Source organism: Myotis nattereri (assembly GCF_964212035.1).
Source record: "Myotis nattereri genome assembly, chromosome: 13".
Taxonomy (NCBI): Eukaryota; Metazoa; Chordata; class Mammalia; order Chiroptera; family Vespertilionidae; genus Myotis; species Myotis nattereri.
In genome coordinates, this window is record NC_138088.1 from 22,138,831 (window position 1) to 22,162,949 (window position 24,119).

Sequence of the window (24,119 nt, forward strand, 5' to 3'; positions counted from 1 at the left end):
GTAGCCTTAGAGCTTAGTTCTTTTACCAGCCTCAAAGTCTTCTTACACCAAATACCTATTTAGTTAAAGTGGCGCTTAATCACCCCAGCCTTACTGCTTTAAAGGTGTTGTGATAATTGATAAGATCTAGAAGCACTTTATAAATTGTCATTATACAAATACGAGTCCTCGTCCTTGTATAGCAAATAAGGGAATTCCTTCCTGTGCAGGAAAGATATAGCATAGTTGTTGGGATCATGGTTTAGCTGTCACACTGACTTTGGTTACGATATAAGAAACGCCACCATCTAGCTCTGTCACTGGCTTAGGAACGTAGACTCTCTAAAGCCCCGTTTTCTCGTTTTTAAAATGGGGAAAATATTTATCATGAATTTTTAATGCATAAGCTATAGTTAAGGTCCCTTGAGTTAATTTTCTTTAGAATAAGCTTTCTATTTATATTAATATTTTTAGATTTTTCAGAGAAGTTGCAGATTTGGTAAAGGGAGTTCCCACCTACGCTTCCCCTGGTTCCCTGCCTTGTTAATATCTTTGATTTGCCACAAGGAACAAACCAACACTGACGGATTACTATTAACTTAACTCAGGTTTGTGTGGGCTTCACCAGTGTATCCACGAATAGCTTATTTCTTTTCCAGGATCCAGTCCAGGGCTCCACATTGCGTTTGATTGTCATGTCTCCGCAGCCTCCTCTGGTCTGTGAGAGTTTTTTACTTCGTGCCCTTTTTCGGTGTGACCGTAATGGTCTTGAGGAATACTGCCTGGGTCTCATGCAGGATGTGCTCCAATCTGGTTTTCTTTATTGTGTTTCTTATGATTAGACTGGGATTGTGGGCTTTTTAAAGAGAATACTAGAGAGGAGAAGTCACGATGTGTCAAGGGGTGCATGGTATCCCTGTGGCATCACTAATGAGGTTAACCTTTGTCACTTAATTAAGGTAGTGCTTGTCAGGGATTTTTGCTGTATCTTGAGTGAGTTTTGGCCAGCTATCACTTTTATAGGACTTCTCTCCCCTCTCTTCCCACTGCTTGGGATGCTTTTCATTTATGTTCGCTGCAACTGTCATCATAATGGAAATATTTTCTGTGACCACCAAACTAAAGCAGCTTTCTCTTCTCAAATCAGTCTCTATGATGCATTACTTTTGTCTCTTCTTGATAGCATGCATCATTTCCTGAAATAGACTTGTGCATTGTTTATCTACTTCATTGTGTGTCTATAGGATCCTTCCCCTCAAAGAAGAACGTAAGCTTCAGAATAGGGTCCCTGTAGGATTGCTCATATTCGTATGCTTCGTATCTAGCACAAGGGCCAGCATATGCTAAATGTCCAGTAGCTATTTGTTGAATAAATGTCTAAGAAAGAAAGATAGAGGGTTGATTTATTAGTAAGAAAAGAGTCTAAAAGAGCAGAATGGTCGGAGGTTCAACTTAACATCTTGACTGAATTGGTTTAGTTTTCATGAAAAGGTTAAATGCAATCATCACTGTCTACGGAAATAGGTAATCAGTATCCTTATAATTCATGCTCTTATAATACACTTAAGAATGTGAGCGCCAGAGTATTTTTCTGACTTGTAAGGAAATGACTGATCTGCTCGGTATTACACATCTGCATCACTGTGACCTTTATTTGCTAATGGGCCCCGCTTTCCTACTATAGAATTTTTAACTCTGAAGGAGGGTAAAAATAATTGATGGCCTGGATTTTAACTTATAGATGACTTCTTAGTGTCTATGATCTTTTTCATGTATATTGACAGAAAAGTAGAGCTTCTTTGTATAACTCTTTTTCCCATAGCTCATTATATGGTACCTCTCTTTTAATTTTCATCCTCAGGACTTAAAGTCTCCAAATCAGAGGGATGAAATAGCCGGCGCCCGGGCTTCATTGAAGGAGAACTCCCCCCTCTTGCATTCAATTTGTTCAGCTTGTTTGGAGCATTCTGATGTTGCTTCCCTCAAAGCCAGCAAGGACACAGTTTGCGAAGAAATTCAGAATGCGCTCAATGTAATATCGAATGCTTCACAAGGCATCCAGAATGTGCTGGCCCCTCTGGAACCTCAGGCAGCAACCCTGGGAAGTGCCCTTGATGAGCTTGAGGTAAGTCAAGAGAAAGGTGAAGTGTGATTTGATGTCCCAGTGTGAAAATAAACAGAAGCGGGTTTTTAAATCCATGTAGTGGAGTTTAGAGCATGAGTAAATAAAGACCTAGTAATCCAATCAGACTCGACCATCCTCTTGTATGTTCCAATGAATTGATTAGCAGGAAAATATTCCATCAGTAGACCTCTGAGTCCTTTGCATCTCTGCCAAGGAAGCCGTGAATTTAAATTGGGGATTGGTAATTAGATTGCAATGATGATTTTATTTTCTATAAATCTACTTAGGAAATGTAGGATTTATCCATTTCACAAATACTTATTATTACTAGTGTACTTTGTGCTTGGGATGTAATAGATGACAATCCACATTCTAAAAGGGGAAAAAGGCAAAAAAACAATAAACATAGATGAGTCAATTGCATAGAATGTTACATTGAGAAAGTGAGGTATTATCAAAGGCTTGAAGGAAGTGAGGGATCAGCAGGTGGAGATCCAGACCCGAGGCCTGAAGGCATGCCCGGTGTTTAGGTGACAGAAGTGGGGGATTGGTGCGGAGAGGGAGGCGATGAGTAGATGCTGAGATCAGAGACCCAGTGGGGTTAGGTCATAAAGGGCTGGAAAGGCTTTTATTGATTGCGGCTTTTACATCAGAATAAATGCGATTCATTGTAAGGTTTCAAGCAAAAGAGTGACAGGCTGAGACTACACTGACTGTGTGTCAGAGCAAAGGGGAACAAAGGGAGAAGCTGAAAAGTAGCTTCCAGACAGCTACGTGCTCCAGTCTCCCCCAGGCAGGAGGTTCCAGGCTTGCACTTTACATCACCACTTGATTCCACCTCACATCTTAATTTGGACCAGGGTGGCATCTGTAAATGCTGTGAGGAGAGCCAATAGATTGGACAGAATGAATGTGACCTGTGGGAGGAGGGGCGGAGTTTTGGCTGAGTCTCCGGAAGCGCCCGCCAGGTGGAGCTTGGGGTACAAGGTGTTATTAGGACGTAATATGTGCGAAGGGAAGAGAAGAAGATCAAGACTAAGCAGAGGAAGAAGTCTACGCCCACAAAGCCTGGACCAGTCAGAGGGAGTTCTGGAGAGAAGGTTGCTCTTAAGTGTCCCTTGTCAGGCAGGAAAGCCAGGCCTTTTCCTCTTTCAGTTCCTGGAAGCCGTCAAACACTGAAGGAAGTGATAGCTGGGGGCCCGTCTGCTGTCCTCACTCCCCACAGCTGGGCAAGTCCTGCCTGGCAGGGGAATGGGCAGTGCACCTCTGTGTCTGCCACAGATCATTACAAGGTGTTGTTTTGTTTTGGCAACTGGATGGATGAATCTTCATCAGTTATGATGGGAACTGATGATAGGTGAAGCCAGTTTTGAGAAGAAGCTCAGAAACTCAAACTTTATTTTCAACATTCAAGCATGATGTCAAGGATCATTAGCTACCCAAGTGAGACATGTAGCGGCTCAGTGGGGGCAACATTGGGTAGCACTTAGTGATGAACGCCCGGCTCCTATCTCAGCTGTGGCTCTTACTACCCATGTGACCTCAGGAAAGTTGTTTCCTTGGACTTAGTTTCCTCTCCAATACAGGGGGATAAATCATAGTATTGTTAAAATCAGTGAGAATAATACATGTAAACATGCTTTGAGCAGTGCCTGGGACTTCATTAGTGCCCAGTAAATCTTAGCTCTCATTTATCATTAGTGGAGATGTCTATTTGGAGGCAGATTCTTCTATAATTAAGAAATCAACCTGATTAAAATTACTAAGTTTTATTGATACACTCAATTAAACACATATAATTCCTATGTTTTTAATTTTATTACTTTCATGGTAAACATATTACTTAAATTTAGACTAACCTTTTTGTATGCTTTTCCATTAGTTACATGTTTTTAAACAGGCCACTTCATTTCTAATCCAGCATTATTCAGTTTCTAATTATTGACATCATTGTGAAAATTTATTAAATTCCCAATTATTAGCATCTATGTGAAAATTTTAGGAACTCTTGTCTAAATAGGGTAGACTGTTTAATAATACCCCATCTTCTTTTTGTTTGCCCTGTGTTTTGAGCACTCAGTAAACTTGTCCTTTAGATGCGTACTTTGTCTTCATAATAAGATTGAAAACTCCTTGTGGGCAAGACTGTTTCTTTACTAATTTTATACCAGTGGTACTAGTTGAATGTTAGGTCCCCCATAAATTAAAATGTAACTTTTCTTGATAGCTAGTCATTTAATTATTAGAGTCCCTAGAAGATAAGCATTTTAATTTATTTTTTACAGAAAATAAAACTGAGACTTGCATAAGTTATGTAACTTGCTTAAGTCAGAAGGCTGGTGAGTGATCATAGCTGGGATGTGAATCTCATCTCTCTGATTCCAGAAGATAGTTCTATCTTCTGTGCTATATTCAATTTTCATTGATAGAACTTAAGGGGCTTAATTAAAATTTAACACAATTTATGCTAAGATTCTTAGTTTCTTTAAACTATCAGTTAAATTTTAAATGTAACCAAGTATAAAAGATAGAATAACTTGTTAGTGAAAAGGACTTTGTACCTGGGTCATTTAAGTAGAAGTAGTTTATATTTGAGAAGGGGCTAATACAGTGAGGTGAAATTTCCTAGGCTGGACATACAGGTTTTTATATCATTTCTCACAGTGCTACACAGAATTGTGTCAGTGGATGCTTGCATAACTGGCCGAGAGAGAGAGAGAGAGAGAGAGAGAGAGAGAGAGAGAGAGAGAGAGAGAGGAGAGAGAGAGAGGTAGATAGATAGGTAGATAGGGAGATAGATACATAGATAGATAGATAGATAGATAGATAGATAGATAGATAGACAGATAGATAGATAGATAGATAGATAGATAGATAGATAGATGAGATAGTTGGTTGCAGCGTTAATGGGACTGGGCATAGGAGTGGTGATGGATGGAGTCTTCCTTTTCTCAAGCTATGTGGCTGATTCAGTTCTCAGGACAAGGCAGGAGGGAGTCACACAGATATTTCCCTGAAATTCTAATACTGTCTCAACAACCTTTGAAATGAATTCAGTTTCAGTCAAAGCTAGGCATGCCCAAGCTAGTGCAAATGCTTGAATTTTGTACATATTTTTATATCCAAGTTACAAATAGCTGCCGAGGCTGTCTGAACTAGGTAAAGCAGAATTTATTGAGCATTTAGCCTTTTAAAATGATTTTGTAAATTAAATGGTTGCTCTTCTCTTTATTTACAGGAAGCAGTATTGGTAAAAGATCCAAAGTAACCTTTGCTCTATCTTGCTTCTGCAAATATAATACCTTAAAATAAATTGATGTAGTAAATACGCTGTTGGGAGGAAGTGTCATTACCTGTTTATGGTGTGGAAATGTATCAGAGTGCTTACTCAACAAATACCACACCGCAGCTCCGCTTGCTCTTTGATTCTGGCCCACACCTGGTTGTGGGTATGAAGCCTGAGATTTATTGGTGGAGAAAATAGAAGTTGAATTAGAATACTTGACAGGTTAAAGTGATTGATTTATTGGAAAGGCTAATATGAATTACAGGGTGTTCCTTCTGCATTTGTGACTGAGTGAGGGTTGAAAAATGTTAAATTATAGATTAACAGAATTCCCAAAATGTTTTTAAGCAAGAAACTTTGCCAGTGTAATTGCTTTGAAACTCCAAATCTATCAAGATATGCTTTCTCCTGTGGGGAAAAAGCAGCTGTTGTAATCATGGTCCACAGAGTTATCCAGATCATCTTGTGAAAAAGAAGATAATGACAAAGGAGTTTTGTAGTGTTTTCTCATTTCCAAAGAGCTGTTATATTTATTTTTTATGTTTCTTTTTTATATATTCATTTATGTGTCATCATTCCTATATTTATTTATTTATTTTTAATCTTCACCCCAGGATATTTTTTCATTGATTTTTAGAAAGGGTGGGAGGGGGAGAGACAGAGAGAGAAACATCGATGTGAGAGAGACCTAAGGATTGGTTGCCTCCTGCATGCACCTTGACCAGGCCCGGGGCCAGGGAGGAGCCTGCAACCAAGGTATGTGCCCTTGACCAGAAAAAACCTGGGACCCGTCAGTTCGCAGGCTGCTGCTCTATCCACTGAGCCACACCAACTAGGTCCCTATATTACTTTATTTACTATTGTATCTCCAACACCTAGAATAACGCTCTGCACATAGTAAGTGCTCTGTGAATGTTGCTGAGTAAATGAAGGAAGGAAAGAATAGATACAGGAATGCTGCACGTCATTTTGTGATATTGGATTACCCCTGTTGTTTTCCTCCTTTCTCCAACTGGCAGTGCATACACTTGTGGTAGGTGGCTCTACTTTACCTAACTTTTAACTGGGACATGAATTTATAGTGAGGTAAGCCACCAGAAACCTATCTAAATGATATGCTGCTCAGATTCTTTTTTGTGATAAGAGAGCCCAAAGAGAGAACAATTCTCTTCTCTCAGTTGCCATCTAGCCTGAGTTTGATGCCCTGCAACTGCCAAGATATGCTGCCCTTTGGTAAGAGTAATAATTTGCAGAGTACAGTCCTTATATTTTTATGTTTTCACCTGAAGGAGAAATGGAACCTGTACTAAACAGATCAGCATTTAGGACTGGAGAAGTACAGGCATCACTGATGTCGAGGAGCACTTCAACGTGCTTTTCAAAAAATGGTTTGGTTTCTAGAAATATAGTAAAATAATATAACTAAAAATAATGGGTCAAATATTTTTAAATACATGGACAATCCAACAGGTGAATTAGGAAAACTTGAGGTCAGCCAGATAAAAAGAGAGCTGAAATCCAGGCTAGCAAGCCAGCGCCAGCATTGTGCTGGGAGGTGTGGAGAATTTCTTTTTCATTGAGGCCTGTGGCTTGGACGTGAAAGACCATTAACTGAGGGCAGAAGACAAGGGCTATATACTGCCATTAGGAAAGCCATATGAGATCCTTTCATAAAGGTGAGAATCCTTAAATTTATCTACCTCTTTGGATGAACAAGAGAGACACTGGCCCCTACAGCAGGAGATTGTAGGAAGACTTGGCTAGCTTAACCTTGACTTTGGGTGGCTCAGAAAAAAAAAGAATAGAAAACATCTTGGAAATTTTCTAACAGTAAATCTGTTTTTACCTGGACATTGGGTCAGGATTCATATCATCTATATGGCCTCTAAAACCCCAGCTTGAACATTTAAAGTTGTTCTGTCTTGGCAATACCTCCAAGTACCTGCCAGAAGTAAAAACAGATTTTCTCCGCACTTTACACCCAATTCACAAAAAATTCTCATGCAGGTCCAAGGGCAAATTAGGTGTTAATTTGCCCTTGGTAATTAATCACTTGAATAAGACTCACTTTTAGTAAGAGTGGAGATTACTGTTTCCCATTTAGATAGACTCTACCAGGGCGGGTCGTGAATCTTTTTTAAGAACCAGGCTTCCCAGGTGATCCTTCTTATGCCTGTTTCTTGTGGAGAACCGTTCATAGACTGTATAGTATTAGTAGCTACAGTGTGCTTTATAGCATTCATATAATGTCCTCGTAGTCATTGTAGGTCCTTATTAACAACTAGCACAATTGTTACTACTGGGGGAAGGAGAGGAAGGAGATGTAGGCTCTCCTTTAGTCCAAGAAAGTCTTTTGTTTTCCTGGCGCAGAGCTTCTTGTCCTTTGTGGCTGACATTAGCTTATGTAGGAGCCACTCTGGGATCTAATGTTACAACTCTCTTGGGCCTTTTAATCTGAAGTTCATGGGGATCCGTGTATAGAATCCAGGTGTCTGTGAACTTCAGTGGGAAAATACTAGATCTTTATTTCAAAATTCAATCTGAAATTTAGCATTTTGCTTAATTATTAATATAGGTGATAAACCACAGTATTGATGGCAACACCTAAGACTTTGTTACCAGTAGCAATTGCAGATATTTTCATACCACGTTACAGGTGTGCAAAGTATCATTTCTGTTTGTTACTACTATGTTATTAGGTCCAATGCTAGATCTTATTTCATGGATTAATATGACAAATTAAAAATATTTTTATAACCATTAATGGAATTGCCTTTTATTTTATACGTTAGGATAAGTGCTTTGAGAAGAGGGTTTAGTTTTCACCAGACTGCCAGTGGGGTGCAGGACACAGTAAAAGTTGAGAACCCCAGTCTAGTTAACTGGTGACTCCAGCCTGGGCCAGTTGCTGAGTCAATTATTTTCTGAGAGTGGGATATTGGCTTAAATGTCCTACCCTTTATTACTGAGCAGAAAGGATGTTCGATTGCTAAAGCCTCTGAATCTAGAGTTGTGTTAGATTTAGGTTTTCTTTTTAAGCCTTTTTCCCCCCTGTAAGTGGCATTTCTCTTGAGTTTTACCATCAATTTGTTCTTTCTTTTCTTCCTCCCTCCCTCCCTCCCTCCCTTCTTCTGTTCTTCCTTACCCTTTATCTCTCGTACTTCCCTTCCTCATCGCCTCTTTTCTTAATTTGTTCTTTCAGTTTATTATTGAGAAGTTAATATATGTGCACATTTACAAATTTATATGATCCAATGACATCTAGTAATTTTGGGGAAATAAAGCTAAAAGCAACATCTTCTGCCAATCCAGAAAATCTCTTCACAAAAGTAGAAGAGAAAGAAAAGTTTTATTATCAAGTCAGCATTTTATTATCAAACCAGAATGTGATATGAATCACAGGCAATCTACTAAAGAGATAGCAGATATAGAAAGAAATATCCCCTTTTATATAGCTAAGCAGATAAAACCCAACACACATTCTCAAGATAAACAGTAAACAAGTAAAAGAAGTGGACCCGACAGTACCTTTTTGCATACAGTTCATCCTAAATTAACTTGGTAATTGGAATGACAATCTGTATAGTTAGGGCCTTTATTCATAGGAAATTAAACGTACTATATCTTTATGACAGAAGTAGGTTTGCAGCTTGGAGCCAGGTGCGCAGGGAAGTTAGGCTCTGATCCTCCCGTGGAAACTGGGAGATAGAAGTGCTGTCTTCCTTGATGATTACATTTTATTTTATTTTATTTATTGATTTCAGAGAGAAAGGGAGAGGGAGAGAGAGATAGAAACTTCAATGATGAAAGAGAATCATTGATTGGCTGCCTTCTGCACACCGCCTACTGGGGATCGAGCCTGCAACCCGGGTATGTGCCCTTGACTGGAATCGAACCTGGGATCCTTCAATCCTCAGGCCGATGCTCTATCCACTGAGCCAAACCAACCAGGGTTGATGATTACATTTTAAAGAGATGGCATGCAGGTCCTTGAGAACAACTTTCCTGGGTGGAAAAGCTGGCAAAAAGCTCCTTTGGCTTTTAAAAATATTTGTATATATTTCGAAGGCACAGAGTAAAAAAAAATGATGATAACAAATTTTCTAAAAATAAATGATGAAAGAAAAGGGTGAGGGCAGCCTCTTTCCCTTTTTCCCCTAGATATCTTTTTTCCAGACTTATCTTTATTTTCCCCCCCCAGAAAAAAGCACTTTTCATTGATTCTTTGTATATTATTTCAGAGGTGGTGTCTGTATATACTGAGGGATAAATTCCTAGCATAGTACCTGTTCTATGTTTGTTGAATCAGACACATTTTGGGCTCTATTCTCAAGACTCTTATAATCTAGCAAGAAGCAATGAGGGAAGGCTTTATGGAGAGGGAAGTCTTGAAGGTGAGTCTTGAAGTATGGGAAAAACTGTGATAGGACATTTAATGACTTTTCAGTTATATAAAAGGGGTTTTATAAACTTGAATGCCTGAACAAAGATTTGCATTTGGGTGGGTACATGGGGACTCTTTAAAAAGATGATTTACCACCTAGAGAGTCCTTATCTTTTTATAGGGACTGACAGGAAAACTACAGGAACACATCATTAAGGATGAATAGCAGAACGGAATTGGGACTATCATGTCAGTTTGATTAATCCATAAATCAGTGTAAGAGCTTATAAATTCAGTTTTCTTATTTGTTGCATTTTTTCATAGTACTTATCTGGGAAAAAAATTACTTCCTTTTGACAAAAGCTTGTTTCCTTCTTAGGGAAATCCATTCCTAAATTCATTTTTTCCTCTTTTAAAGAGAGGGCTAATATTGTTCCTTCTCTGCAGTAATGAAATTGGAATTCCTTGCTGATGCTCCTAAACACTGTACTGTGCTATCTGCAGCAGGAGAATGGTAGATAATCTGCTTTGAAAACCAAATTTGGAGGAACCACACTGAATGTCAAGCTCAGAAATGTGAACTTTATTAAGGGAGAAATATTTGATTAGGGAAAGGAGAAAATCAAATAGATGAGGTAGGAAGATTAACCAGTCATGTTGTGCAGAGTATTTTGCAGGTTTAGATGGATGGAGATAAGAAGAACCAAAGATTTCAGTAATATTTTCAGTAAGAGGTAATAAGGACTAAAAGTAGGGTAGTTGAAGTGAAAAGGAAAGAGATAGATATAAAAAAGGAAGAATTGCCCTAGCTGGTTTGGCTCAGTAGATAGAGTGTCAGCCTGCAGACTTGTTTGATTCCAGTCAAGGGCACATGCCCAGGTTATGGGCTCCATCCCCAATAGGGGGTATGCAGGAGGCAGCCAATCAATGACTCTCTCATCATTGATGTTTCTATCTCTCTCTCCCTCTGCCTTCCTCTCTGAAATCAATAAAAATATAAAGAAAAATAAAAATAAAAAAGGAAGAATTAACAGTTGTAGTGATTATGAAGGGTGAGAAACGGGAGTGGCTCACAATGGCTTAGACATCAAAGGGACCTATGCTTGTGTTGACATAAAAAACATTCAAACCTCTAAAGAATTATTGTGAGTTTATTTGAGCCAAACTGTGGACAATTACCAGGAAGCAGAATCTCAACGTATTGAGATACTGCTCCGGAGAATGGCAGTTTTTAACCTTGTTTTATACATTACAATCAAAGGAAGAGACGTGAGGGAGTTACATGAAATCCACTGGTGATAGATTAGGGAGGCTGGAGAAAGCAAAGAGAGGAAACCCTACGGGATTGGATAAAAAGTAAAATGATAGGCACACACCTCTTGTACTTAGGTGGGTGCAGGACAGTTAGCAGTCAACAATTAACATGATAACAATAACAATGAAGGCATTTGTGGTCTCTGTCCTGGAGCCCTGGTGCATTGGCTGTGCCCTGAGGGGTCTGGAAAAAGGGAAGTTATAAGTTACCCTGACATTCCAGGGATATGTTACCATACATGCAAAAGACAACAGACAGGCTTAGTTAAGGTAAAGACTGACTTTTGTCAGGGAAGAATCTAGCCTAGGACATGACTACCTGCCACACACTTTTAGTTAAAGTTTTAATCTCAGACCATGCTTTGTGGTTACTTTAGGTCTCTAGAGTTTGCAAGGCCGCCACACAGGCCTTCCTTGAGCTAGTCAGGTCAGCATGTGGCCCCTTTCCATCTCCACTTAGAAGAGTGGTGGTTTCTTACCCCCAGTAGGAAAACGAACTGACTTGGAGAAGGACATTATGATACAAAGCGAGGGAAACAGCCAAAAAGAAATTACTATAAGCTTCTGAGCATTCAGATATAGTTTTGGGATTTTATGAGGGGAAATAATTTGAACACAATAATTTGTGAAGTGAAATAAGCAATTTACTATTAACATAACTATTCCTTAAAGAGCATTAGTTAACATTCCACGTCCAGAGGGTTTTCTAGCTGCTAGCTCTATTTAAGTAGAGATATCTATGGTTCCTTCTGAGAGCTGTAGATATGATTACTAATTGGATTATCACAAAAGCTTTGGAAGGTTATATTTACTATGTAAAGGTGTCCATTCTGGCCACTTTGTCTCTGTCCCATGGAGCAAACTTTATATCTCGCACAGTCAATGTGTTGGACAAAGCGCTGTGTAAAAATGGATTGGTGCTTATTTGAGAAATGTCCTATGAATAAGCTGAAATCAAGAAAAGAGAAGTATCCCATGAGAGTTTTTAATCTATTTCTTACATTTAAAACATTTAGAAAAATATTTATTGGTGTTTAGTCATGTGAATTTCAGCTTTAATTTGGAGGAATTTGTTTTTGCTCTCATCAAAGTATGGAAGGATGAAAAATTTAGAGTTCTCTTTTTTTTTAAAAAAAATATGTTTTTATTGATTTTAGAGAGAGAGAGGGGGAGAGAGAGATAGAAACATCCATGAGAGAGAAACATCATCAATCAGCTGCCTCCTGCACCTGGCCTTCAGAAATTGAGCCCACAACCTGGGCACATGCCCTGACCGGGAATTGAACCAGTAACCTCTTGGTGCATGGTCCAATACTCAGCCACAGCTACAGCCACATCAGCTAGAGTTCTTAGGTTTTTTTTTTTTTTTTAATCTATTTTATTGATTTTTTTACAGAGAGGAAGGGAGAGGGATAGAGAGTCAGAAACGTCGATGAGAGAGAAACATCGATCAGCTGCCTCCTGCACACCCTCTAACTGGGGATGTGCCTGCAGCCAAGGTACATGCCCTTGATCGGAATTGAACCTGGGACCCTTGAGTCCGCAGGCCGACGCTCTATCCACTGAGCCAAACGGGTTAGGGCTAGAGTTCTTAGTTTTAAAACACAATTTGATAAAATTTGGTTAGTGCCATTGCCTTGCTCCTTAGGATGTTGATTACTGCTCTTTATGGAGAACCGTGTTCAGTGGCCAGGCTATTCCTAGAGTTTGGCACCTATAGCTTTTGTTAGTGGCTGGTGTTCACTGCCAAATTTGAGATTTAGGGTTGCCTAAATCCAACCATGGAGCCATCATTTCAGTGCTTTATTTTTTATTTTTTTTCATTTTAGTATTTACAGTAGATTTGGAAAAGCAAGAGAGGTGGCGGGTGATTATATTTTGAAACTTTTCTAAACATTATCCTTTAATTAGAATTTCAAAGCATGTTTTCTAATAATAGAGGGAGGAAGGCCAGGGGCTTGTGGGGGGGGGGGGGGAAACACACCCCACAATGTTTTAAAATCCTAAGCAGAAACTTTGGTTGAAGATACTGTTGATTGTGAAGAAAATATTGCCAGTGTATGAGTTTCTATAGTAAGTATGCTCAGTAGTTAAGGAATGGCAAAAATGTCTCATGTTTTCTTCTACAAATCTGGGCTTTCTTCCTGGGCCTACAAACTGCCTAGAGCCCCATGGTTAGAAGGGTCTGGTGTTGGTTTCATTATCTGAAGTAGCTGTTTTTAATTCTGAATACGTGTTAAACAAGGGGCCCTGTATTTCCATTTTGCACTGAGCCCTCACATCCTGTGGCTGGTCCTGCCCACATCCTTCGGCTACTTGCAGATTTCCTTGCACTCTCCTTAATGCCCATCACCTAATCTCAGCTCACTTTTAATGTGTGAAATCCAAGAAAGAATTGCAATTAAAATAAAAACTGCTAATTTTGGTTGATTACGGACATATACATGGTTTGGACTAAGTGCAAATTGTACGTTCACAAAATCCCAGCGTTGTTAGCCAAAAATGGCCACTTGAAGTTAAATGAATAATATAGCAGGCAGGTTCCAAAAGAGCAGAGACCAGAAGCCCCAGAGCAAAGGGGAAAAAATGAAAAGCAATGAACAGATATGAGGTGACTGCCAACGCTCTCTCTGACTCTTCTCCAAGCCTACTATTAGCCAATCAAATGACATATGTCACTTCCCGCAGATGGAAAAGCAGCCTGAGCAAATGTGTACAGCACAGATGCATGGGTCTGTCAGGCAGCTGTGGGAGGTTATATTTGTTAAGCTGCCTGCCAGTAGCCATGAGCTTTGAAGAGGGGTAGTTGCATTGTGGGAGGTCGGTTAATCTTACTTGCTTCACATGGAAACCATGCTGTCTCTAATAGGCACAGTGGCTTCTTCAATGCCTTGAATGAATCTGACCATATTTTTCTTCTCACATTTCTATCTTAATCATCTGACTATTGGGCTAGTATATAAGGTGAGCCTTACAGAGAGGGAGGAAGGCCAGGGGCTTGTGGGAATGATGGTGATGGATGAGTCAGTGTAATAAACAGAGCCATCAGGTGAGTAACCCCAGAGACAGAGAGCATTGGTTAAGGTCAATTAACCTCTTGATGAGAATCGATGAGACACATCATACAGAAGGCAGTGATAATACACTGTTTTATTTGACATTTTCTAATATTAAAAAATTTAAGTCTGTATAGTCCTACTTTAAACATAGAGCTTAAAATATTGTAATTAGGTATAATGTGTATGGTGTTTATGTAACAGCTGTCATTGAATAGGTGAATGAAAAATGTATACATGACCCTGTTTTGATCGTCTGTAGACCCCCATTCACTGGCCCTTATCATGAATGGATTTGGAGATTCGATCGCCTTAACTTTAGCAAACAGCTAACAATTTAGCAGAGAGCCTCCTTGGGCCACCGATGTTTAGAGAATCACGTTCAGTGCTGATCCAGGTGCTGTATTAACCGAGGACCCTGCCACTGGGGGAATTTTGTGCTTTTTGCGGGGAGCATAAAAATGCTTTACCTTTTAAAAAAAGTACCCCTAAATTGCGATGTTGGATGCTCTACTCTTTTCATCAATAGAAAGAATTTCCCATTTCCTTTTGTTGCTGCTGTTGTTGTTAATCTTCACTGAGAATATTTTTTCCATTGATTTTTAGGGAGAGTGGAAGATATGGAGGGATGGGGTGGGGGAGAGTGAGAAAGCGAGAGAAAGAAGAGACAGACAGAGAGAGAGAGAGAGAGAGAGAGAGAGAGAGAGAGAGAAAGAGAAAGGAACATCTATGTGAGAGAGACACATCGATTGGTTGACTCCCACATGTGTCCTTTACAGGGGCTGGGGATTGAACCTCCAACCCAGGTATGTGCCCTTGACGGGAATGGAACCCTTGACCCTTGGGTCACGGGCCAACGCTCTAACCACTTAGCAACACCATCCAGGGCTCCCGTTTCCTTTTGATTCATGTAGTTCCCGAGGATATTTTGAAAGTTCCACACTCTCCCCCACCCCAATACCCGCCAGCTCTTCAAATAAGAAAAGAGCAGGCATGGCTGCATTGAAGTTAAATTGAAAACCCTTTAATTCTAATAATTTCTCCTCCAGAATACAGAGAAGCAATCCTGTTTACTTCTAACCTAAATTAGTTTCATTGGCACCTGATTCTCCCCTCCCATTAGCTGTCCTGATATGTACCCCCGCTAGTTTCTCTGGATGAGACACTCCTTCCAAGCTCTAATCTTGGCCTGCGTATTCAATTACATTTCCCTCTGATTGCAAGGAAAAGGGACAGTGAGTCCTCACCACAGTTTTGCTTGGCAGTCATAAGGGAAAACTAGTGTTTTATGGCACCCTGATTAGAAAAGTCTGGAGTCCAGCGATGGAATTTTCCTTCGTGGCATTATGTATTGATTAATTTAAGGTATATAGTTTATGCTCTTTAATTGCATATCGCACTGCATAAGATCAATATCTAATTGAAAAACTCCGGTTATGTAGATGTATTCTTTTAACATTAATTTTATTTTTAATATTGTTCTGCACCCACTTACCAAAGCTATGAGACTGCTGTAACGGTCAGAAAGGTATGTGCTAGGCATCTGCAGGTTATAAAATTTAAAAAAAACACAGTTGCCTTTTAATATCTAAAATGATAAAAGCTGGATTTTAGAGGCTGCATTTTAAAGTACTTTTGTAATAATTCCCTTATCACCTAAAAGTTCTGCTGAATCATGATTGCCAGTGTGCACGGCAGGAGAGCTTCACAAAACTGCTGCTGCTTCTCACTGCTCTCTACTCTTTCTTCTCACTTTCTCTACTGTTTCTCTCCATTCCTCTCAGTCCCCTCCTCAACTTTCCTCCCCATCCTTCCCTCTTCCCCTTTACCTTCTTTGCATTTCCTTCCATTTCCTTCCCCCTCTCCTCCTCCTCCTTGTCTTTTATATGTTCTTGTTCCTTAATAAAATAAAAAAATCTAAATCAGGTGGATTAAGCACCAAGGGAAAAAGTAAGGCCCTTGGTAAAAATCCCCAGAAGATCAAATAATAGCAGAAGGAGCACTCTTGGTTTAACATTTTCCTGACCAATTTTTGAGGATGTCATTATATAACCAACAAAGTAAAAATACCGGAACAGTGGTAAGTGCATAATTAATTAGTTGTTTCTACAGGTATTCTTAATTTGGAAAGAACATTAAGCCAGAGTCTGACCTTTCCAAACACATCTGTTAGGAACAGCACCAGCAATACCCGAAAATGAAAAAAGGAGAAGGATATCAAGGGGAGCATAATGGATTAAACCGTGGTCTAGTGAATGTTGTCTTTGACCGTCCTTCCCATCATTCCTTTCAGAATTCGTTTTTCTCAGGTTATCTGATCCCCTTTCAACCACTGATTCCCACTGTCTGCATCCTAGCCACCCAAGACTGGCTTCCCACCCTTCCACATAGTGATTCATATTCTCTGGAGCTGCCTCTCTCTCTCTTCATTTATTCCCAGCTAGTCATCAGGGGAAGAATCCATAAAGTAAGGCCTTACTGACCAACGGCATTAAATTCTATCCTACCCAGTACTTTCTCCAAAGATACTCACCCGTTTAGGAAAATAGTGCTTTTAATCTCAATCAACTTTTGGTATAGATATAGGCCCCTATGGCGGGTTTATTTTGTAGGGGAGTTTTTCTAAGCAACAAATGACAGTAGAGAGAGATTGGGTTCTTTCTCCTAAACGTAGGGGCCATCACTACCTTTTATCTAGTAAAATGCTGCTAAGAGGCTATCATAACAAAAAGAATCTTATGTTATGGAAAATAAAATGAAAAGCAGTTTCCAAAGCTGTGATGTGTAATATAATAGCCAGTTGTCTAATGTAGCTATTTGAATTTAAGGTTAAATAAATCGTAATGAAGTAAATTTAAAAATTCAGTTCCTCAGTTGTATTAGCCACACGTTAAGTATTTAATAGTTACATGAAGCTAGTATTGGCCATTGTAGATACAGAGCATTTTCATCATCAGAAAGTTCTTTTGCACAGTACCCTAGAGTATATGGCCAATACAATTTTTATCCCAATTTCTTATTAAGACTGTGGTCTTTATAAAGAATCTAAAATGATTATTTTGTGGCACTTACAGGTGAATACATTCTAAAGATAGATTTTCAAACACATTGACTAGAGCAGTGGTTCTCAACCGTGGCTGCACATTAGAATCACCTGGGAATCTTTTAAAAATCCTGATTTCTGGGCCTCATCCTCCGGAAATTCTGTTTCTTTGTTACTAATGTTGTGGCCCCACCCCATAACAAAGAAACAGAATCTCCGGAGGATGAGGCCCAGAAATCAGGATTTTAAAAAGATTCCCAGGTGATTCTAATGTGCAGCCAAGGTTGAGAACCACTGAACTAGAGCAAAGTTATTTTTTTCTTTAACGCCAGTTAACTAGAAAATTACTTAGAAACATTTGAGATAACTTATTTCTAACTATGTATTCAACTCCAGGAAAAGAGCAGATTCTTAATCCTTCTCGTGCCAAGAATATCTTTGTTGGTTGTAACTACAAAATATTCAGAATATCATCTCTACAATCTTTGAATAGTAGCACTCTAGCAAACAGAGGAAGGAGGCAGGGAGCACAGAAAGAGCACCTGAAGGGTGCTGTTATTAAGAAATTGTTACCACCTAGCACTCATCATTTTTCAGACGCAACTGTGAGAGTTTACAGTTATTAGGCATGGCTGTGCTGCATTAGCTACTCTTGTCTTCTATGCTCTACCATTTACAGTCCTTATGAATCCAGGGCTTGTACTTAGCCTGCTATTTCTCCCAAAGGATATAATTATAGACAGAAGTAAAGGTAGAATGAAATGAAAATAGAACACAAATGGGGTTACTTATTTTTTCCAATTGTCCTATTTGTATCTCTTCTTCCCATTGCCAATGAGTTGTTTTCTGGGAGAACTCCACAGGCATACGCGCTGACATAAACCTTGGAAATGGCAGGCACTATTCAAATGTTTCTTTAAATTTTGCAGATTTATATTCCATTAGGTTTACAATCAGAGAAATGCATGGACATAGAAGGCGGGACATACACGATATTACTTACTGAGAGAATTACGAATATGAGAGTGTATGCTTTATTTCTGTGATGTTATTGTATATAAAAATTATCTATATTTTCTCTAAATTCATTCATTTTAGGATTTTTTACACATGGTTTACAAACGGACCATGAGCAGAGATAAAACAAACATGTAAACAGATAGATAATAACAAAAACTTAACTTGCTCCTTAATTAAACTATATTTATTGCCTTAGTTAGCAATATTCTTCTGGTAAAAAGATCTATTGAGATTCATTCAATATTATATTTAATATCACAACAAAATAATCATCCTCTTGGAAATGTTTATGTTATAATTCTTTTAAACAGAGATTTTGAAATTAGAAGAATTCTTAAAAGTTTATTTTATTTCTTATATAACCAGATAATAACAATTCATGATGTAGTGCTATGCATAGATCAAATTGCTGAACTCTGAAGGAAGTATTCCCAGGAGAAAGGTTACTATCTCTGATGAAATAGATTGATATTTTTATTGGTGTCCTGGTATAACCACTATCATAATATTCAGTGGGTATTTGAATGTTCTATAACTATTATTTAGGAAAAAAATTTTTTAAGGGAAACTGCATATCCAATTTATTTTATAAGTATATTGAATGTGTTTCTAAGATACTTTATATTTTTCTGTTATATTAATTAATACATAACAGAATGTGAGTTATATACATTTTGACAATATAGCTGAATATGTAGTTAACTTTTTTTGTAAATCACACTAATTTACCAAAGTAGCACAAATAATGTGTTGATCATCTGGCTAATTTATAGTTTATTGTTCACATTTTTCCTTCTTTTATATATTTTTTTATACCTAAAGCTTCTATTCTTTAGTTTATTTAAGTGGAAATGCATTAAAATAAGGGATATACTAGACAAAGGAGAGCCTGTGAGTTCTCTCAGTAGCATTTTCTGTTCATAATCTAAGGAGAAATTTTGTTCCATTTTTTATCACTCACTCTGAAGATTGATAATGTGGTTGCTTGAGAAACCCATTTATGCTATGTGGTTATTATTTTTGCTGCTCGCAACTTGAGGCGTAGCATGTATTTTTGTGAAGAATGTTGGTACTTGATTATAATTATAGCTACATCTCTTTTGATAGGCAATTTCACTTTGGAGAATAGGTGTAAGATTTTTTGTGTTTTGAATGTAAATCGGATCAGTCTCATCATAGAATATAAAGTGTGTGAATGATGAGTAGGATTTATTACATCATGTTTATTAAAACACAGAAAACTATTTCCAACCATATTGATTTTCTGCTTCAGCTTGTTTAAGATATTTTTTTTTAACTTACATGTTCTGATCAGGCATGGCCAAAGCCTTGTTCAGAATCTGAAGTATTTTATATCATAACTAGAGGCCTGGTACACGAAATTCGTACACTGGGTCGGGGGGGGGGGGTCCCCTCAGCCCGGCCTATGTCCTCTTGCAGTCTGGAAGGCCTCAGGAGATGTTCGACTGATGGCTTAGGGAGCAGGCCTAAGTTGGCAGTTGGACATCCTTAGCGCTCCCATGTAAGCGGGAGAGGCTCCTGCCATTGCAGCTGCGCTCGCCAGCTATGAGCCTGGCTTCTGGCTGAGCGGCACTCCCGCTGTGGGAGCACACTGGTCACCAGGGGGCAGCTCCTGTGTTGATCATCTGCCCCCTGGTGGTCGGTGCACGTCATAGCAATTGGTTGATCTGCCTTAGCATATCATTAGTATATTACACTTTGATTGGTTGAACGGACAACTGGACAGCCAGGCACTTAGCATATTAGGCTTTTATTATATAGGACTAGAATCCCGATGCATGAAATTACTGCAAGAGTAGGACTTCCTTCCCCCGGCTGCCAGCACCGGCTTCCCTCTGGCACCCAGGACCTGGGCATCCCTCCAGCTGCCGGCAAGTACCCGGGACCCCGGCTTTCCTCCAGTCACCAGCAGGCACCCGGGACCTGGGTTTCCCTCACAGAGGGAGGCCCTGCTCACCCGCCACAGCCCACTGGTCAGTGGCCTGGGCCTCTCTCTTTGGGGTGATTGTGGAGCCCCCCGATTGATTGCCCTGCCGGCCGGTGGCAGGACGATCATGGGGTGATGGCCGGGCCTCCAACCAATCACATTGCACCCACCTTGGCTGGCCTGGCGCCAGTGGGTGTCATAGCGTGGTCCCGGATGGTCGTCAAGGTCGTCCGGATGGTCATTCCGCTGTTCGGTTTGTTTGAACCAGCATCAATACAAACATATGTGTAATGCATTTCATGTAATGTTATCGTAGCTACAATGTAACTAGGTAATAGGAATTTTCCTGCTCTATTGTGCTTTTATGGGACCACCATTGTATATGTGGTTTATCATTGACTGAAGCACTGAAGCATCTTTATGCAAAATATGACTATATACTTGTGTTTTTTTTTGGATTGTGTCCCATAAGTCCAGTAGGCTTTTTTTACTTGAAATTTTTTGTATGCCTCTGACTACATAACTCAAATTATCTGTCATTAAGTTCATTGGTTCTTTCTTTTGAATGTTCTAGTCTGTTGTTGAACCTCTCTAGTGGATTTGCAGTTCAGTCATTGTATTATTCTGCTCCAGCATTTCTGTTTGGTTCTTTTTATGATTCCTGTCTCTTGGTTAAACTTCTTATTTGTACATGTATTGTTTTCCTGATTTAGTTGAGTTGTGTATCTCTGTTCTCTCTCTCTTTTTTTATTGATTTTTTTACAGAGAGGAAGGGAGAGGGATAGAGAGTTAGAAACATCAATGAGAGAGAAACATCGTTCAGCTGCCTCCTGCATACCCCCCTACTGGGAATGTGCCTGCAACCAAGGTACATGTCCTTGACCAGAATCGAACCCAGGACCCTTCAGTCTGCAAGCCGATGCTGTATCCACTGAGCCAAACTAGTTAGGGCTCTCTGTTTTCTCTTTTCTCACTAAACTTTTTAAAAATGAATTTTGAATTATTTTGAATTTTTCCAAGGCAATTATTAAATCTGCATTTCTTTGGGAACAGCTACTGGAGTTTGTTTTGTTCCTTTGGTGATATCATATTTCCTTGATTCTTCAGGTCCTTTGAAACCCAACACTGTTATCTTTACATTTGAAGAAGCAGTCACTTCCTCAACTCTTTCCTAACCAGCTTCAGTGAGCCAAGCTAGAGATACTGAAGTCTCTCAGATTTTATTTTCTATCAATGCTGCTGCTCCATTCCTCTTGTTCCCCTTGAGGGGGAAATCTTAGACTGTGTGCCTTCTCTTGATACCACAAACCCAGGCTGGGTGCTGGGAGCCTCCTACTAATTTCCCCTAGGGTAATGCCCTGAAGTGTTTAATGTTGTGTACTCTCTGCCAATCTAAAAGATCCAGCTGGATGCTAGTATTTATATGCTGTCTGTGGAACTTGAGTACATCATCTGCAGGGGACTATGGGAATGGCTACAGCAGGGTGTGGTGCATGAAGTGCTGGGGGTGCACACCACCTAGTTGTAGAGTCTTCAGTTAGGGGTCCTACTGGATTTGATGATGGGGCTCTTGCTGGAATCTGCTATACAATTAGTAGGATCTGCTGCTGGTTGAGATCCATGTATTGGTTGCTGTGAGCTTCTACCCTTTTCTCTGCTCTTCCCTATCCTAAAATTATTCAGCTGTTCCAGTCCTCTCAATGTTATGGGTGAGAAGAGATGGAAATGGGCTTCTTGGGCAGCATCCCACAAGTCTGGGGAAGAGGAGTGCTCACTTTGCCCTCACTTTCTCCCATGGGGAAATACTGGCCACCACAGTCTCTTTTGGCCTTGGAAGAGGGATGACTGTTCTTATCCTTGTCAGTGCTTCTATTCTTTTATTTATTTTTTGCTCCACTGGTGTGCAGGAACCTCTCAGCTATACTCCCAGGCTTTCATAAAGGCATTCTCATTCATAAGTCATTGTGAAACCCGGTTTCTGTGGGGGTATGAGGTATGGATATTCTTATTTCATCATCTTACTGAAGGCCTTAAGAGATAGTTATTAATTTCAGCAGGTCTCTAACACCCAGTGGTATTTCATAGGACATTCAAGTTACTTTTAAAAAAACATATCTTTTTATTGATTTGATGACAAGGTTAGTGGAAACTGTTATTGAATGGGAATAGGAGGACAGTAGTCAAAGAGGAATCAAGAGGCATGTGTGGGGGTGTCAGATGTCAGAGCAGGCCATGGTTTCAGTGCAGATGAGCCTGGAAAATCTTAAATGTCATGCAAGTGAAAATCCAAAGGCTAGAGAGTTTGAGGAATGGCCTATAGAGCAGGAAATGATATGACTTAATCCTAGAAGAGAGTCTGTTTTCTGACATAAAATCATGTCCTGAAATTACTAGTTTCTTCTTGCAATTATTATAGGTGAGCAGATTTGAAGTTTAATTAACTTTTTGTATCATTACAATGCTGGAGACATGTTAACTGTTCCTGTCACTTCTGATTGCATTTGAGCAATCAAAGCAATTCTGTTGCCCTCAGTGTCTTTTCTTAGTGATGATATCACAGTGGAGACATTTTCAAAAAAGATTTTAATTGGATTAATTATTGTTATGGACATTGGAGTGGAATGTGTGTACTAAGTTAGTGAACCAAAGGAAGATACGGTAAAAATGACACGTGAAATAAGGAGGTAGATTTAAATGTAAGTGAATCCTTGACTGATGGCCAAGCCCATAGTTGGATTATTGTCTCATCTAAAAGATTATGTATTGGATAACAAAAATATTAAATCTGGCATTTGTAAACTTTATTTCCTTTTTGAAACTAAACTGAGTTTAGTTTGAATAGAAACTGAGTTTATATTTTATATTCTATAATATGTGAACATTACGTAGTACTAATATTTTTTTTTCTCATTGCTTTAAAATTATTTCTGTTTCTGTAATAATTTTCTCCTCCTAGCCTGTTCCTGGAATTATAGCTTTTAAAATTTAATCCTGACTACTTTCGATTCCCAGATATTTATCATAATGTAATATAGTGCAATGATCAATTTAAGATTTTATACACACACATACACAATATACATAGAGCTCTCTCTACATATGTGTATATTTAAAATGTAATTATATGGTTATATACTCTAAATATCAATGTTTATTGTGTGTGTATAGATTTATACATGCACACACATTTGAAATCTTCATTGTCAACTATATACTAGTATTTGAAGATTATTATATGTATCCATTTTATGTTAAGGATTTTTCATAGAGCTTTTATTCGATACTAACTCTTTCTCTAATTGCCACATTATGCCTAAACTTTGGAAAAGCTTCCTCTCTGTTTTAATAAAGAACCCCTAGACCCTCACACCTTTCATCTTTTCTTCAGAGACTATAGATTACCTTGACTTCTTTTGCTTGGAGACTTATATCTAATGGAAACCTTAAAAATACCATGTCAATTTTCAATAGTAGGAATAGCTGGAAGTTATAATAGATCAACAGAAAGATGGAGTCTTACTTTTTCAATAAGTAATTACAATTCAAAATTCTTTTTGATATGTTAGTGTTAAAGTTAATTAGAGTGTATGATTTATAGTAAGGTGTAATGACATGAATATTGAATTAGATATTATTAGACCTGGATATTTGTCTGAACTTTACCGTTATTTTCTCAGTGACCTTGGGTGAAACAGTCTTAGTCATTTATCATCAATTTAACAATATCTTTGCTGCCCACTTCTTTATAGTGTTGTCAGGGTTTGATTATATATGTGAAAATATTATGTGAACAATGAAGTTCTATTTAAAGGTGAGTATTGTAAATAATAATGTGCCACGCACTGTATCAAGCATTCACATTGTTCTTACAAAATGAGACACACAGTGTTAATATTAAAACTTTACAGATCAGGAAGGTGAGGCTCAGAGTACCTAAGACCCCTGAGTTAGCTCACACTGTTGA

The 24,119-nt window shown here is 38.9% G+C and overlaps 1 protein-coding gene across 1 annotated transcript in view; it reads left to right on the forward strand.

Moving 5' to 3' along the window:
- Positions 1 to 24,119, forward strand: part of CTNNA3 (catenin alpha 3) — a 1,265,562-nt gene that overhangs the window by 266,885 nt on the left and 974,558 nt on the right. The window contains exon 6 of the mRNA XM_081105050.1: positions 1,841 to 2,104. Within this exon, the coding sequence (XP_080961176.1) occupies positions 1,841 to 2,104 (264 nt within the window). The remainder of the gene's footprint in view (positions 1 to 1,840; positions 2,105 to 24,119) is intronic.